The sequence below is a fragment of the Ammospiza caudacuta genome, chromosome 2 (genome assembly GCF_027887145.1).
Source record: "Ammospiza caudacuta isolate bAmmCau1 chromosome 2, bAmmCau1.pri, whole genome shotgun sequence".
In the NCBI taxonomy this organism is placed as follows: Eukaryota; Metazoa; Chordata; class Aves; order Passeriformes; family Passerellidae; genus Ammospiza; species Ammospiza caudacuta.
The window spans coordinates 48,107,576-48,125,910 of record NC_080594.1 but is presented as its reverse complement, the minus strand read 5'-3'; the positions used below and the strand labels follow the sequence as shown (position 1 = coordinate 48,125,910).

Genomic DNA, 18,335 nt, shown 5'->3' with positions numbered 1-18,335 from the left:
TGTGCTTTCTTTTTTTTCCCCTGCGGTGTTCTCTGTCTTTGAGTGTCTCCTTTTTCCCATTCTCTTTCTACTTCTGTGCTAACAACTGTCCTGTCTCTCCCCATTTTATTTTTCTCATGCATAATCAGCAACAAAAAATGTGTCATTGTTGGCTACTGAGGGGTAAGATATGCTCCAGATTGAGTAGTAGGGAAGGAAAATGCTCTCATCTCTAAAGATTTGTTAAAAAGAGGTAGCCTAATATAATGTTTAAGGTCAGGTGAGTAGAATACAAACCTTAAATAATGGTAGATGTCAGATGTGACACAGAAATGTATGAAGTATTTGAAATTTAAACCACCATCTGGATATTCGATAAATACATCTTACTAAGGGACAAAAAAGTGGATGAGGACCAGCTCTATGTGTTTATTTCGTGTGTGCAGGGTACCTCAAGTATCTGTGTGTAGACGCTACTTTTCAGCTTTTCTTTACACTGGCTTTCTTGTAATGCTCCTGCTTTTCTTACCATATTTCCCCCTCCAGGGGGAATTTCTCTGTGATATTTTCCCCCTCAAGGGTTGCTGAGGGCACTAACAGCCTTTTTCCCATGGCCTGAAATTGGAGTGTGGCTGTGCCCAGTCTGTATGCATGCAGTTACTGTTCCAAATTTCACCTGTGATTTCATTTTGTTTCTCTTTCCAATCAGAAAATGAAGAGTTTGGCCCAAAGACGTCAGTCTGCACCATCTTTGATCTTTGTCAAAGCACTCAGCAGATCTAGATCGGCCTCCAGGTGAGTCAGTGACTTTTGCTGGCTGTGTTGTTTTGCAGTTTCTCAGCCCAAAGCTTGAAATGTTTTTGAACTATTGTCCGCATCGGGTTGTTGCACACAATTCAGGCTCCTCGGTAGCTGCACAGCTGTAAAGGCTGCTGAAAGATGTGACAGAACCAGCCCAGGCACCTGGTGGTCTCCTAGAAGGGGTTTCCCCAGTGCTGCCCCACTGAGCTGTTTATACCTGTCTGGGTGGGCAGGGCTGCTCTGCGGTTTGTAACCAGGCATGTGACGTTTGGGCTGCTCAGCTGTGAACAGTTTGTGACTGGCTTTGATTGCATGCTGTGGAGATGGCATGGGCAGAAGAAGATGAGTGCTTGCTGCCTTGGGCACTTCCACACTGTCAGGCATAACTCTGGATTGTTCACTGTAGAAATGCACAATTTAATTTGAGCTAAGTTTCTTCTGTCATTGCCTGCTGCATGGTACAGCCTCTCCAGGGCTCTGGAAGCACCTGCCGATTCAGGACAATGATGTGGGCCAGGATCTGGTGATCACAACCTTCCCCTGTCCAGTATTAGCACTTGTGGGGCTGAATTTGTGGGTGTTAAGCATTCAGCCTTTTTTGTCCTTTGTCTTCTGCCAGCACCAGCCATCCTTCCTCCCTCCCTCTCTCCTTCCTCCCATGTAAAGCTGCTATAGAAGTGGAAGTTTCTGTGGAGCCAGTCCCCTGTCCAGCCCCAGCCCTGACCTGCCATTTGAACCACTCTGCATACATAACTTTTTTCTCCCTGCACTGCAGTTCATTAGACTTTAAACTTACAAAACGTGTTTATCGAGAAGTGAACCATCTGGTCGGCTGTTAATGCTTCCAGCTGTGTACTGCTCTTTATGAAGAAATGTTATGGAGGGAAATAAAAGTATGGCTTTGTAAGGAATATTTTTTCCCACTCTATGGTGTGTTAAGTAATCAGTACGTGAGCTGTGGAAAGTTTTCTGTCTTTGATCTAATTAATATCTGGTTGGCATAATTTAGAATTCCACAGTATTTCAGAAACCTGTGAAAGTATTCTGTGAAAAAATCAGAGTTGCAAAATAGGAAAGTCAAAATTCATTTACCTGCTGGTATTCAGGCAACATTTTTCTTCAATTCTGCTTTTTGAATTTACTTTATTGCCTGCTCCATAAGTATCAGAAATCAGAAATAGCTGGAGAGACACCGACTGTAATACACATTACATTTTCACCTAAGAATTTTGTGCTTTCTGAAGTGTCTTGCTTGTATAGCCCAGATCAGAATTATTTCCAAATCTAGTGTGTGAAAAGATTCTCTCCTATGGCCAGTTGGCAGAAGCTATGTGGTGGAGAGGACCAAAGAGGGGGATGCATTTCCTTGTTCTGCAGTAAGCCATGCTTATCCTACACAACAACTGATGGATGCTGCCTCAGTCATGTCTGTCCTCTGCGTGTGGCATGGAACAATTTAGCTGCTTCCATTGTTTCCAACAGAAGTCTGTGGCCTTTGTGAGAGGTATTGGGTGAGGACTCTGAAGTCAGAGCAGGCGATTTTGTAGCTTCAGAGTCTTTCAGTTTAGAGGGTGGCACTTTGGATGGTGTTTATTATTGCTCTCAGGAGCAGCAATTCTCACCTGTGCCTGACTTTCTTGTTTGGCTGTGCAAAGTACATTCCTCTTCATCACCAAACTGATGGATGAGTTTGATCTTTCCACTCCGTTTGTTGTGTAAATGCTTAACTCTGGTGAAGTGCTTTCTCTGAAGGAGAGCTGAAGAGCAACAAAATGACTTCTCATGTTTTCTAATCTCCTCCAAATGTTTTACCTCAGACCTGTCTCTGCTCTTAGTTCTTACAGACACAGCCAGCCTGTGAAATCTATCATTCTTCTCTGGCAGTGAACCTTAATACTGGGACTCCATAACACTTACTTGTTAATGGTTGATTAATGATTTGTAGATAATAAAGCTCCTATCTGAGGTTAACAAACATCTGTGAGGGATTTATTTGAATACTCTCACCTCAGCAGCTGGCTCACCTCAATATTTGTTGAAATTAATGAACAAGTGCAAAGTTTAAAAGGGCAGGAAATACTTAGCCGAGTCAGTTTGTATTTTTATACCACTTTATATGTCAGGTGTCCCTGGTTTATATACAGGGCACTTTCATAAAATGTAGTGGCACTTTGGACAGACTTACTCTGGGGCATTTTAAAGTTTACTTTGAATAATATAAATGCTATTTATTCAAAGAAACCATTGTGACATCTGGAGATGGCTATTTAGCATTCAGAGGACTAAGGTTTTCGATGGTGGTGTTATGGTAGCTGTGATGACACAAGCATGTGAGCAAGACAAGAGGATCTAGCTGGAAAAAACAGTGCTTGTTTGTGCCATTGTCCTCTTATCAGTCCTGAAAGAGAAGCAAGTCTGAAAGCGTGGTGTGCTTAAAAGCTTGTCATCTTTTTCTCCAGCTGTATCATTGGGTTAATGAGCATTCAGCTTTCATTACAAATCTTTCCTTGCCTTGTCAATCATATAGAAGGAGTTACATGATATTTGGCCTACAGAAGAATTCTGGGATGGCTGTGTGGCATGGTGGTGCACAGAAGGGAAACCTTGCTATAATCCAAGCCTCACTTGACTTGTACCTGCACGCAGAAGAGAAACATAGTAAATAGTACAGATATTATGGTGGAATTTGGGCCCTTACATCCAAGAGATGAAGATATGCAGGCCACCATTGCCACATTGTTCTTGTTTTTCTTCCTTTTTTCCCTCTACAGCTCCTTTTTCATCACAAACTTGTGATGAATAGCCATGTAGAGACTCTTCACATCATCAGATGTACTCTTCAGAAGCACTTTGAGCAATGTTATTGTAGAAATACATTGGAAAAGTAAGCTTTTGGTGTTTTTCTTGGCTCATATTTAGGTGCAGAAAAAATAAATTTGATTTTTAACTTCGTTAATGTGTATGAAATCAACAAAGGATTTGGGTTAGTTATATTTGTCCACAGACTTGTTCCACGGTTGTAATCTTCCTCTTACTTTTTCTTGGTGTCTTTTAGTGAAACCTGCACAACTTAATGATACAGTTCAGTGCAATGCAAATAACATGCTTGAAACAGAAATGTCTGAGGCCCAGATTTAAAGCAATGGGTATTGTCATCTCAAATAATTGACACAGAATAATAAAGACTTGTTTCAAGTAAAATTTTCAGCTTTTGTTCTGCCGTTGCTCAAAACAATTTTCACATGTGACAAAACCCAAATTTTTCCTCTGCATTGGTGGTCTTCTGCTTGCATCTCTAATATTTCACAGGGACAGCCAAAGTCTGTGCTGCAGCTGCCAGCAGCTTCCCCTTTTCTATTGCACACCTCAACAGATCTTTGGAGGTGATATTTTTACATGCTGAAACCAAGTAATATAATCTCACAATTTCTAAGTCTGGAAGACCATTTATAGATCTGTGTCTCCACACATTAAAGGTGTTAAAATACTGAAAATGTAGCAACTCTTTTTTGCAGTATGAAGAGTGTTTATAATATTATTTTGGTGTAAGCTGGAAGCACAGGCTGTTTTTAAAAAAAAATCCCAAAGGATATTTTTTAGAAAGTTTTATGAATAAATCCCTAAAGAACCTGAAAAGGAAGTTCCTAAAATGTTACCTCTACTCAATTTTGTTATGTGGCTTTTATGGTTGGAGAAGGGGAAGGTAAAAACTGGAGATTCGACAAGTTTCCAAGGTGTTTCCTCCCCTTGTTTACATAGAAGTAATGTTATGCCATTCACAGAGAGTCTGTTCTTCCTTCTTCCAGTGCACAGTAAGTGATTCTGGCATGTCACTTCTAGGGGTCCTGTGCCAAAGGCTAAATATCCCAGATAACGAAGATCATATGTGTAATCTAGTAATACATTCCACTTGGCGTGAGGCAAATACAGAGTGTTCCCGGAGCCTTGGACATTGTGTTTTCAGAGTTTTAGTCAGAAGAAATGTGGATGATCCAAGCTATGGGACTAGAAGAAGACAAAAAAATAGAGACTTTTAATAAATGTAAATTGCCAGAAGGCCTTAACTGTCTCTTTTTCACGGGGAAGTTGAGTAGTTGATGTTTCAGGCAAAACTGACGGCAGGGATGAAAGTTCATTGTGGGTAACCAGCTTGTTATATAGATATTCCAGCTGTGATAATTTTGCTCGTTCTTCAGTCATTTCCATGCTGGTGAATAATTTGCCTGGCAGTGTAATCTCTGTGAGGCAGGTTTGGCTGGTGAGGCAATGGAGGGGGAGCGCAGGCCCCTGGCGTGCACCATGGCCATTTTTACCTGCTGGCACAGGCTGAGGCCCTGATGCAGAAGCTCTCCTGCCCGTGCTGAGGTGGGTGTTGCTCTTGCACAGCCCGCAGGCACCATGGCAGCATTTGCTGGAGCCTGGGCTGTGGATGGCACCTCCCTGGCAGAGGCCGCCCGTGCCGGGCGGAGGAGCGGCCACCATGGCCTGGCCGGCCGATGGCGCCGCTGCTGGTGAGGGCATGGCTTGGGCCAGGCAGTGCCTCGCCAGGGAGTTTGCAGAGCTGAGAGGGGCAAAGGCCGTGCTGTGTGTGCCTGCCAGTTTCCAGGTGTGCCTTCCATGTGTAGTCGGTGGGGATTTACCTCTGGAGCAGCTGCACGCCGCCAGCAGGGCTCAGAGGCAGAGCGGGAGTTGGCATGGCCAGGTACGATCCCGGCTGGCTCCAGGCTCCAGGCTCCAGCCAGTCATCTAAACTGAGTCTCCTATTCCTAGAGAGTCAGTCACCAAAGCAAAGGAAGGTGTGTCTTTGCTTCTGGGTTTAATTCTTAGATTTAATTCAGCCTCGAAAAACTTGATCAGGATTTTTTTTGTGAGGTTTTTTATTTCATTAAAAGTTTTGATGTTTTAACATTTTGTGCAGAAATCTCTGTATGAGAACTGCCCTGGATTTCTCCCCTCAATACGTCGTGTTTCCCCATGTTAGGTAAACATATATGAATGTAGCTATGATATTTTCTGAAAAATCCTTTTTTTAGGATTTTTCCTCCTGAGAAGCTGAGAGGCCTCAGGAACAAAATGTAAACAATGATTATCTGCTGCTGTGGAATGCAACAGGTGCATCTGTGATTGGTCTCATGTGGTTGTTTCTAATCAATGGCCAATCACAGTCAGCTGGCTCAGACTCTCTCTCCAAGCCACAACCCTTTGTTATCATTCCTTCTTTTTCTATTCTTAGCTAGCCTTCGAAAATCCTTTCTTCTATTCTTTTAGTACAGTTTTAATATAATATATATCATAAAATACTAAATCAAGTCTTCTGAAACATGGAGTCAGATCCTCGTCTCTTCCCTCATCCTCGGACCCCTGTGAACACGGTCACATATGAATTTGTAGAAAAATTGTAATTTAAAAACCTTGCTATTTTGTATGCTCTTCCTTTTTAATGGAATTATCATTAAAACAGCTTGTGATGATATTCTACAAGTTGTCAGTTTCTAGTATATCTAATTCATGCTTGATTAAAGCTAATTGTAACACTGGAGTATTGCTTCCTTAAGCCATGTGTTTGAACACAAAAGTTACTTTTACATAATAATAGCCGAGGATAAAATTTTATTAGCTGTTAACAAGGTGAACTTTCTGAAGCCTCAGATGGCCTTTTAACTCAGAGATTGGCAATCCTGCCCTTCTGCTGTGTTTTTTCTGTTTTGTTTTGTGTGAGTATATGTGTGCATATGTTTGTTTTTGATAAAACTCCTCAGTTCTTCATTTACGACCTACAAACTGGCTTTTAGCGATGTTTGTACATCTGGAGATCAAAATGAGCTGCGGCTTTCGGAGATATGCTGCTTTTTTATTAAAAGGAAAGGACTGGAGGTAAGAAGGAAGGCTTGGAAACAGGGTGTTGGAGGGATTGGAGTTTAAATAGGGGATTAATTTTACAGTAAGTGGCTAATAGTTTAATGCCAGTGCCTTAAGCCAATTCCCTTTTGGAGAGAATTGTGGCAGTATGAAGACAGTGAGGGGCAGTGCTCATCAGGATGCGTGCAGGGCTCTGCTTGTCCAGATGTCTCAGTGTCCACATGTGCTTTTGTCTGCAGCCCATTTAAAGGACTTTTTGGATTAGGCCTTGAGGTCTGGCAGAGCGCAGCTGTTGTCCAGCCATTGTGTATTGATGATTTTTAGACCATAAAATCTCTGCCAACTGACAGTCTGGCCAAGCAGTTTGGGCAACAGCATACCTGAGGAAATCACAGACCAACTTGCTCAGTCTGCTTTATGATCATTTATCTTGTGTAAACAAGCAGAAGGGCTCTAATGATGTGCAGGCTGATGTGCTGCCTCTGGTGCTCCCACCTCTGACAAGGGCCAGCGTTGCTGGCATTGCTTCTCCTTGTCCAGCTGTGTCCTTGTGGTGCACAAAGCTGCTAGTGAGGGGTTTGTAATCACATTCTGGGAGTAACAGTCTGTATTTAGGTATCTTCTGTGCCCACTCTTCAGTGTTTGGGTACGGGGGGCTAGATCCAATAAAGGATAATAAGCCTTGGGGGCAGGGCTCTAAACCCATGACAGAAAGACATTATCTCAGAGGCTTCCTGACCTCTCAAGTGCCTCTGTTGTTTAGACACTGTCCTGCTGACCAGACAGCTTACCAAACACCTGGAGTTTTGCTTTTGCACATGCCAGTGGAGCATAGCTGTTGGCAGCACTGAACAGGTAATTATCATCAAAAGGCACAGAGATGTGGGCGATCCTCTAACAGCTTTTCTCCCCAGCTCAGATCACTTGTGGAGTAGGAACCTCTGACTAATCTGCCTGAGTTGCTCTGTGAAAAACTTGTTGAATAAATAGGTGGGCAGTGAGTTATGGGAGAGCAAACAGGTGCATGTGGCTCCATGCATGTTCACAAGGAATCTAGGTCACTACACTTGCCATAGCTGGCAGCAGCAGGCATATTAAGTAATCTCTTCACCGTAATAAGATAATTCCTGTGCCGTAGTGAAAGTATCAAAATATAATTCAAAGCCCTGTAGGCACAACAAAGCCAGATTTGTTCCTGTTACAACTGGACAGGTGAGGTGACAGCCCTGTCTTCCATGTTGGCACCCAAATTGGTCATCTCTCTTAGAGGAGTGGTTCTTATACACTGCAGCCACTACAGGGGCTGAGCAGATCCTCTCTGCATGTCTGTGGTGGGGCTTTGTGGAGTTCACCCCACTGTGTCCCACAATTCACAGACTCATAGGATGGCTTGTGTTGGAAGAGACCTTGAAATCATCTACTTCTAAGCTCTTTGCCATGGAAAGGGACACTTTCCACTAGACCAGGTGGCTCAGGGCCCCATCCAGCCTGGCATTAGACACTGCCAGGGATGAGGTAACTGTAGCTTTTCTGGGAAGCCTGTGCCAGTGCCTAACCCACAATCACAGTAACAATTCTTCCTAAGATCTAATCCAAACCTACCTATCTGAATTGCTTCTTCAATAATGGGAAAATCAGACTCTGAAGGGGAAGGGCTATTGGGCAGTGAAACTCTGAGAGACCATGAGCAGCCTCACTGATATTGCCCAATGATTGAGTGGGCTGACTGACAGGCAGTGAACCCAGGCAGTCAACTAGAAAATACCATTTCCCTGTTGAAAGGACATGGTCACACCAGTGCCCTACTCTTGCCCGTCTGCAGCCTGTATGACACAGAGCTGGAGATGTTAGGGTCAGCAGAAACATGTAGGCTCACTGACAGCCTGTCATGATGGTCCAGAAGGGATTTCTAAAGATGTCTACACCAGTCTTTTTACCTCATGTGCACATCAGCTTTAAATTACCTGTTTCTGTAGAGATCTGCAGGATGTCCTAGCTATTTTTGGTCACCCAGGATTCCTGGCTGTTGCATGACCTGTGCTGAACTCTTGTAATACACTTTACAAGAAGATGTATGAAAACACCTTTTGAATAAAAGATCGGTTTCATCTGTGAGGTAAGTCAAAGTCAATGGAGTTGAGCCAGGCTTTTAAATGTTCCAGTTGTGATTAAGTAGGATTAATTCTCCTAACTGAAATTACTACTTCTCAAAAAAGTTAAGGTAGGACAAAACCTGTATCTCTTCAGGCAACTAAAACAATACTGGATCTCCTACTGGGACTGAGATCCCAGAGTGCTCCTCTGTATATCTCCTCAGAATGGGTAGGAAGGAGTTTTGTTGGTAGTAGCAAAGATAGCCTGTGCATCCAGGCTTCTTGTAGGCTATGAGAAGCTCCAAAAGCCCAGACATCCATGGTAGAGCTGGGGTGTTAGGTTTTGGGCTTTTCTTTTGCCTCAGTTCATCCTACTTTTTTTCTTTTTTTTTTTCTTCATTATCTTTGTTTTCTTTATTTTTTTTTCCCACAAAGGTCACTTTTTGTGATCTTCTTTTTTTTTTTTTTTTTTGGTCTGAACAATAAGATCTCTGTTTGGGTAGACAGTGCCTGGAATGGCATTTCCCTGGTGCAACTGCAAAGAGAGAGTAACTCAAGGTGGTGCTGCTATGTCGGTCAGTTAAAGTGAGTGGGAACTGCAGTGGGGAACAGAGGATTGATTCTTCCAAGGGCCAAAAAGCTTCTATTGACTTCTGCATGTGAATGTGTCCTCTCCCAAACGTCTCCCTTGCTCAGGGAGCCATAGACCAAAACTCCTTGAACTTGCTGGCTGACTGGAGAACACCCACACTGCAAGAGCTTTTCAACAGGATTTACATCACTTGCCCTAAATTGTTTTCTGGTGGAGATAGGCAAAATATGACCAAAACGTGTGGTGCTAATTTATACTAATAGAAAATTTTGCCCTTGTGTTAAATTTTCAGAGTAAACACCTTGCAGCTGTTTATTAAAATAAAACAAAAAGCCTTGGAAGCAAACCAAACCACAAGCGTGTTTCCTGTCTCCAGCCTCCATGCTGTGGTGCATGCTTGCTCTGCAGAGGATTGTGTCCTTTTGGCTATGTAAAAATTACTTAAGTGCAGCTTTGTTTACAGTTAAGCTGCCAAGCTTCCAGCCTGAAAAGTGTGAGGATTTTGTTTTAATGATGCATTTTACCCTACAGCTATGTGATATTTTACTGCCAGACTACAGAAAAGTAGTCTGTTATGTGCCTCTGCACCTGAAACATGTAGTGCAAACCACCACCTTATTATCTGTAGTAATTTTTATTATGTTTCATAAGGTTTTGACATCATGTAGAGATGATACAAGACAATTTTTAGAATCCTATTATAATTTAAGTTGGAATATTTTTCTCAATAAATATTGCATTACAATGTGCACGCTGAGTTTTAGAAGCAGAGGAGTCATATCCAATTTAATAAATATGAGCTTTAACCTTGATTTCTGCCCTAAAATGTAAATAAGTCAATTTATCTGAGTAAAGCTTGCTCCCAGTCCCAATTAACATATATCTTCCTCCCATTGTCCAGGCTTGTGCTTGCCCTGCCAGTGCGGAGAGTGCTTTGCAGCACATTTTGGTGGGAAGTCTTTGTGACCCTGCTGGGACTCACTGCTTGGTCTTGGGTATAATTTTCTGGAGTCCAGCTGCTTGCCTGCATAGAATGAGGACAGCCCTGTGCTGGAGGCTGTGAACTGAGGGTGATACTTGCTCCAGGTCAGAGGAGTCCCTGTGAGATCCAGGGGCACAGTCCATAAGGGAAAATGCAAGGGTGAGGGGTGACTGCCCCCTATTTGTTCGAACACATTACTTGTAAAAAAGAAGCTGCAACCAGTATAGAACACTTCTAAAGTAGAATCAGGCATTGTAAAACTTAGCAACTAATGCTCTTTGAAAATCCAAGCAGATCTCACTTCTTTCATGGTACAAAAGCTACTGTACCCACAATGGTGATGGCCTAGGGGACTTTAAAGGAGTGCTGCAGAAAATAGAACTTGCTATTTCTGGAATGCTGCACTGTTTTCACAAAGTGCTGCTTCAACTACATAAAATTTAGCAGAAATAACAGCATGCAAACATGCCCAGCATCCTCAGAACGAAGCTGCCTTGGCATAGCAGGGATCAGTTGACAGCAGATTCAGAAAAGGATTGGCAGCCCATGTGATTAAGAGAGTTTCATGCTTGTTTATTCAAGTCCCTTCTATAAATAGTCCGTGTAAGTTTACAACTGCATACTACCTTTGTGCTGGCCCACATCTTACCTACCACCTTCCTGGAAAACACTCCTACCCTCCAAGCCCATATTTTTTGTGCTTTCTTTCGCTCTCCAAGTCTAATTATTATTTATTACAATAAAGTGCGATACAAATGTAGATGAAGTGCATATTCAGGATCACAAAGATTTGGAGTGGGCAGATCCTGAGCACGTGGGTGACTCACTGAGGGCACTGGTTGTGGTTCAGAGGCAGTGGCAGAAAGGAGCAGTTAGCACCTTTAAAAATGCAGAGGATTTTATATCTCTATCTCTATATATATCTATAGCTATATATATCTGCCTAAGTAGGGCTCTGAGTTGCAGATTGCTCCGTGTGGGTGAGCCTTGTCTTGTGTTACCTCGTTCGTGGCAATGGGGGCTGTGAATGCTCATCCCTGAGACCAGCAGGGCTTTGTGTGGTTGTGCTGAACAGGCAGTGGAGATGGAGCAGGCTGGACTGAGCAGGTCATGGGAAATGGGCATGGCTGTTGGCATCCCTGTTTTCAGCACCCTTTTCCATCTATAGATAGTTTGTGCCATGCCAGAACTGTCACAAGGACACCTCCAGATAGATAGCATTACTATGAGGAGTACTGTGTTATGTCTCCCTGTTTCTTCCCTTTTCCATCTACAGCTGGGAATGATCAAGAACTTGATCAAGAACTTTCCATCTACAGCTCAATAAACAAGAACATTTGAGGGAATGATCAAGAACTTACACAGGGCTTTGCTTGTTCCTCAGCTCTTTTTCAAAGACAAAGCCCCTGGCTGACAGATTTTGGAGGTAGGTCTGCAAATGGGTGTAGTGCAGTTGTAGCCTCCTTTCTCTTCACGGCTGTTCTAGCCTGAAGAGTGATTCTTCAAGCCATGTGCTTTAATAAGCTGCCAGCATGATAGAAATTAAATTCATCTGGAGCATGAACAGGACTATCTCCATTGTCCTGTGTTCAGGCCCGAGCATGGGCAGTTGTTTTCAGTGTACAAGAAAAGCTCTTCTTTCATTTAGTTTCTCACTCTTCTCCTTTAGCATACCGAACACAATGATCTGTTTTGTGTGATTATTTTGGCAAAGTCTGGGATGATTTTTTCAAGTTGGCTATAATGCAGTTCAAGTCACATCCAGATTGCCATTTATGATGAAATTCAATGAATGTTGAAGTTCTGAAACCTTAACATTGCCCTTTGGTGCACTATAAGGAGGGCTGCAGTGTGAGTCAGTACTCACTCCTGAGCTACAGATTTGGTTGCGTTTTTTGTTCCACCCTATCTCACCTTATTTGGTGAGCCCTTGCACACCAAATTGGACCTGTTTGCTTTTGGTTACTTAAATAATTGTTCTCACTGCCTTAGTAAGTTAATTATCTTGAATGCAAAACACCCTCTTGCCACAGGATAGATAACATGTCTGAGTGTTAACTGATTTCCAGCAGTAAACTATCTTGCCTTCCAAGCTCCAGTTAGCAGGTCTTGAATCATTAGCAAAAAAAACAGGCAAGGAAACCATCTATTAAGCTCCTATTGAAGTTCCTTCTCAAAGGACTGTTTAGGAGCTTAAGGGTCAGAGTAGGAGGCACAGAAAAAAAGTGCAAATACTGTTACCTGATTTCCAATATAAGCTCTGTTAAGAAAGTGGAGGAACTTACTTTCTAAATCTTGCTTGCTTTTGGGGGTATCTCTGCTGGTCACAAATGACATGTTTTCCCTTACTGGTAATCCATTTTGGCAAAAATACATAATGTGGGCTGAACTGTAGGCATTAGGGTGCAGATAGCTGCTGTTTTCACTAGCCTTGAAAGGATGTGGGTAGCTCCTGCTTCTCTCAGTGCGCTGCTGTAGCCCAAAGCTGTGATTCAGTGATGGTAAAGTATTTTACTGAGAGACACTGAAGTTGATTCATTGGCTTTATTATTCCTAAAGGATAAATTGTTTATTCTTTAGAGCCATGCAAAACTGGCCTTTGAGGTATACAAAGTAAGTCTGATGTCTTTGAACATGGTGAGGAAGGTTAGCAGGTGCTCTGCTTGGTGGCTTCTCTGGCCTGTAGCCAAAGCAAGGTTAGATTTATGCTGCAAGCTGCAAGCTCTACACCTCTAGGCAGATCCTCTTCATTGTCTTCATAAATGACTTGGACACAGGACTTGAAGTTACACTTACATCATTTTGCTGATGATACCAAACTGGAAGGAACTGTTGCCTCCCTGGAAGGCAGAGGGGCCCTGCAGAGAGACGTAGGCAAATTAGAGACCTGGGCAATGACCAACTGCATGAAGTGTAACGTGGGCAAGCGCTGGATTCTGCACCTGGAACGGGGCAATTGTGGATGTATGGATTGACTAGGAAGTGAGACCCTGGAAAGTTCCAGGAGAAAGGGATCTGAGAGTCCTGGTCAATGACAAGTTGAATATGAGTCAGCAGTGCCCTGGCAGCCAGGAGGGCCAAGCATGTCCTGGGGTGCATCTAAAGCAGCGTGGGCAGCAGGTCGAGGAAGGGGATTCTCCTCCTCTACGCCACTCTGGTGAGATCCCACCTGGAGTTCTGTGTCCAGTTCTGGGGTCCTCAGCACAGAAAGAACATGAACCTATTGGAGCCAGGAGAGGAAAGCCATGAAGATTACTAGAAAGATGGAACACCTCTCCTAAGAGGAAAGGCTGACAGAATTGGAACTCTTCAGCCTGGAGAAGAGCTCTGTGGAGACCTTAGAGCAGCCTTCCAGTACCTAAAGGTGGCCTGTGAAAGAGGTTTCCTTAAGGGGTGTTAAGATACCCCGTGCCTAGAAAGATTCAATGTCAGGTTGGTCAGGGCTCTGAGCAACCTGATGTAGAGGAAGCTGTCCCTGCTGTTTGCAGGGGTGTAGGACTAGATAACCTTTAAATGTCCCTCCCAACCCAGGCTACTCTGTGATTCTGTGATTGAATGATTCTTGTGGGTCCTTTCCACGTCAGGACATTCTATGTTTCTGTGATTGATTGTATGAAAACTGGAAAGAACTTCTGGTCCTTACTTGAGCTTCAGCACCAGTGGAGGCATGCAGGATTTATACCTACAGTACATATTTGTGAAATGAGTGTAAGCCGAGTTGTTCACTGTAAGAGGAATTTGGAAAGGTATTGCGTATGTGTTAGACACACCAAAAGCAGCCTCAAACGTGGCTGGGCTAGTTCAGGTTTCAGCCTTTTGAACAGCTATCATTTGACTGGTCTGCTGGTGAAAAGGTGAATTTCTCACCTACATCTTGAGAAGGCCTTCAGAGGTTAAAAAGGGAAATGGCAATTTATTTCAATAGGTATCAGTCATGCAGAGAGCACTGGTGCTGCACCGTAAGAGGAAATTGACTTCTGTGGCTGCAGAGGGATCATTGGTGGAGGAAAGTTCTGGCAGAGAGCAACAACCAAACAGTGGAATGGGGTTTTGGGTGCATGAGCAGTCTGTGAGAAGGATGTCATGTACCTGAGATACCTGCAGCAGCTCATTCCAGCTTAGCTGCCTTGGAACAGGTTGTTCCCCTGAGGCATCTTAGAGCTTAATCTAAACCAATGATAGGCTGAACTCATCATCAGCTGAAGTCGGGGGAAAGCTTCCTATTGGAATAAATGACATTGGGATCATGGATTTAGTAACCACTTAGCATGGACTGTTTAGCTCTCCTTCAAAACATATTTTCTTTCATTGTTTTTGCTACAGAGAATAAAGCTGACATCTCCATTAACACCAAGAATAAACATTTTGTGGGTGATGCCATTCAGCTTTATTGGAAACCCCAAGGAAGCTCTTCAGGGGAAAGAAGTATTTTTTGTGTTTCTGTGGTTTCTGGTAAATGCAAGATCAATGAAGTGAGCTCTGATGTTTGCTTTCACACTGAATGCAGCCACGATGTGTTTTTCAGTATTTGGCTGACTACTGTAGATTTCACCCTCATATGTTTCACCTACAAATTTGCAGTGGTATTTTAAATCATAGTGTCTTTTGAATAGGCACGAAACGACTATTTTGATTAATTTGCAAAATAAGAAGTATAAAAATTTATGTTCTGTAAGCATCCAGAGAGAAATCTTCAATTATCTTTTTACTAATTTCATCCAGCACAGTGATTTTAGTCTTTTCCTGAAGAGCTCAAGAATATCTCTGTATATATCCTCCAATTACAAAATTTTCTCCTTAGCTAAAATCACACATGAAAATTTCAGACTTCCCAAAATAGCACTCTTAGAAAAAAATGTCCACTCAAGACTGGAGTTTTATAATGGCAGTGCCTTCAAAACATCAGTGTCAGCCTTAGTTCTTCACAAAATGGAACATGGTTGATTGCTGGCTCTACAGGATCCCCATCTCACCCCATCTTTCAGGAATCAGTTCACAGTTCCTTCTTAACAAACCTGGATGACAGCTTTTTTTTTTCTTCCAAAATGGAAAGATGTTACTGTGTGGGTTTTTACTTGTGCTAATCATAATCATAATCATGATTTTAAGGGAAACACAGGAAAGGAAGACAGAGCCCTACATCACTGATTTTCATTTTCATTTATATCAGAAATCATGTTGACCTGGCTTTTGTCTAATTTTAAATAAAGGAATTTTCAAAGAATCAGTATTTATGTACTTAGCACTTTGTCAGAATTTGACTCATTTAATGGCCAGAAAAATCATTGAGCCATTAAAAACTGAACTGCAAAAATACTTCTCTCATATAAATCCCTATGCCTGAGGATATTGCTGATCTGCATTTTCAATGTAACAACACTTGGGTTTCATTCATGTCTTGTAACAAAGGAACATTAATTGAGAGGATCAAAAGCCTGGTTTCCAAAAGACATTTTTGTCACTGCTGACATAAATTTCCTCCATGTTCCTTGTTCCTGGGATGTTAGAATATTGTGGCTAAATTAATGGCTTTGATTTTTTTTTCCACTTTGAAGAAAATATTGGCACTTTTTTTTTTTTTTTTTTTTTTTGATAAGGCTTATCAGGTAAGGTCTAATGTTAGTGTATGTAAGACTGCTTATTGGAGTTCAGCTGACAGGTGTGCTTGAAAGGCACTGGCTCAAAAGACAGTTCAATTCGCTTGACCCTTCTGGCAGTACTAAACCTACCACACCTTAATTTGTGTACCAACATGGCAAAGATTTTGCTTAGTTTAATTTGAGAGGCTCCTGGGCTTGAATCATGATGTAGAAAATGTACAAATAGGAATAATGAAACAGAATTGCCTATATGGAGACATAAAAGCCTGACCTTATGATTGTAAGAATGCTTACAGCGGTGTAACATGAAAAGGGTTTTCCTCACATTTGTTGTTATTGGGTTCAAGTACAGGTGAGTGTATTCCTGATTTAATCTTTGAGGTAAAAGGCATGCATGGCTTTCATGCAGGTGGACTCATCAGCATTCCTGAATTCTGCTTGAGTTTCCGTGCTGAGTGCTGCTAGGGAGTTAATGAATTGGAGTCCAGTTACCTAACACTCATTGATGAACTGGTGAGGTGGCAATTTCTAGTCCCATGGGGGTGGCAGGGTAGGAGAGGAGCTTGTTGTTCCCCTGTCTCCTGTTGCTGGCCACACATGTGTACCCCTGTTATGCTGGACCAACATTCCTCCCTCTGCTTTAACCTCCACGCTCCTGGACACCCTTTCTGCATAGGAGTGACCAAATAACTTACATTTGCATTTTTCATTCTGTAAGTCATTCCTCTTCTTTCTCTCTTACCTGAAGGGGTAGGTAATGAAAGACAAGATTAAAACACAGTTTAAGACAAAATAAGTTGAGGAATTCTTTTAAAAATTGAAGACTTCCAGCCATAAAGGGGAATCCAAGGCCCTTCCCAGCAGGTAGGGATCCTTGCCAGCTCTTTATACATCAGTGAAAGTGTGTCCTGCTAATGTAGGCCAATCTTGGAGCTTATCCTTTCTCTCCCAGCTGTCAGGATTTCCTAAATAACTTTCTGCATAATCCAGCCACAAGTATCAAGGAGAGGAGGGTCATGAGTCATCCAGGCTCTAACATAGGTACAAGGTTTATGACCTCCTTTGAAAGTTTCCTGTCCTTGTTCCTGTTTTCTTTCATTTCCTCCCCATTTGTTTTGTGACTTTCACCATACAAGCTCCATTTCTTCTCCCAGAAAAGTCTTTAGGTGTTTGTCATCCATTCCAATGGGACCAAGAATAAACTGGAATTGCAAAGTTGTTCATTTCAGCCTGCCCTTGCCAAACTGATCCTGCCAAGTGTTTGCTTAATTTTTTAACAAGAAAAAAATAAGTAAATTATATTTGAATAAAAATTGAACTGATTTGTTTTGCCAAAGGGAAATGGTTCATTTGGAGTCATCTCTTGGGAAAGCAAATAATTGCAATGTTGGATTTCAAAATCATGAGTAAAGATACTGATGGTACCTGGATTTAATCCAGAAATTCATTATTTAAGGTACACCAGGGGTATAGGAGACCCAGGTTCAGTTCTCTCAGCTTAGTATGAGAACTTGAGGCCATGCCTCTGGCTTTCTAGACCTGCTACAAGCTTCCAGGGAACCCTAGAGAAAGAGTGTCCTCCTCTCAGACCATCACATTCATTTGGTTTGGCTCCATATAAATGGTCATTTGTTACAGCAAGGCTCAGAAGGTAGGGATATCCTGGCTGGGTGAGTAAGCTGACCATCATGCTAGAGAAAATCTGTTTCTGCTTCAATAACTATTCAGCTGCTTTATGTAGAACAGTTAGATCAGGAGAGTTTGAGAGAATCATGTCTCCACCCTGTGCTGCAACTTACTCAATACCTCCTTTGAATAGATCAGTGTCTTCCAGGAGAGAGCCTGGTATTTCCCCCACAGGCTTGGGTTTGGATAACCCAGCAGCCTCAGATGAGCATAGCTGTGCTCCAGCCACACAACCAAACCCTGGAGCAGGAGCTTATTCAGTGCTTCTGGGTTGTGTACTGGGAGAGAGAAAGGCTGAGCAGCCTTCTCATGTTGATAGTATGTGGTGTGTCTCTAGCAAGGTTCAGTAACACCTTATATTTGTCATTGTTTCTCAGTAATTTCTGTAAATGGCTTTTAACCCTGAGTATGAGTCCTGTTCTGATCAAGGTGGGTGTGCGGTTCACTGTTCATCATGCATTATGTGTCCCCTCTCTATTTGGAGAGCCTACAGGAGATGAAAGACTTCAGTACAAAGGGAAACAAATACAAATAGCAAAAATGGGGAGGGCTGTGTCTATATTATTGTCCTTTGCTAAATGCTACTCATGCTAAATGCTACGGGTTTTACAGCTTGGGCTGTAAAGGTTCAGTGAGGACAGTGCCTAACAGATTTTGTGTCAGAATCTGACTATTGAATTATCCTGTAAGTGCCTCTCACCTTTCACTGAAATGTGGTCAAATAAATTACTTTTTGGCAGCAG

At 42.4% G+C, this 18,335-nt stretch overlaps 1 protein-coding gene across 1 annotated transcript in view; it reads left to right on the top strand.

Annotated features, from left to right (window-relative positions):
* ARHGAP20 (Rho GTPase activating protein 20) overlaps positions 1-18,335 on the top strand; it is a 56,494-nt gene that overhangs the window by 9,330 nt on the left and 28,829 nt on the right. The window contains exon 2 of the mRNA XM_058800160.1: positions 689-774. Within this exon, the coding sequence (XP_058656143.1) occupies positions 689-774 (86 nt within the window). The remainder of the gene's footprint in view (positions 1-688; positions 775-18,335) is intronic.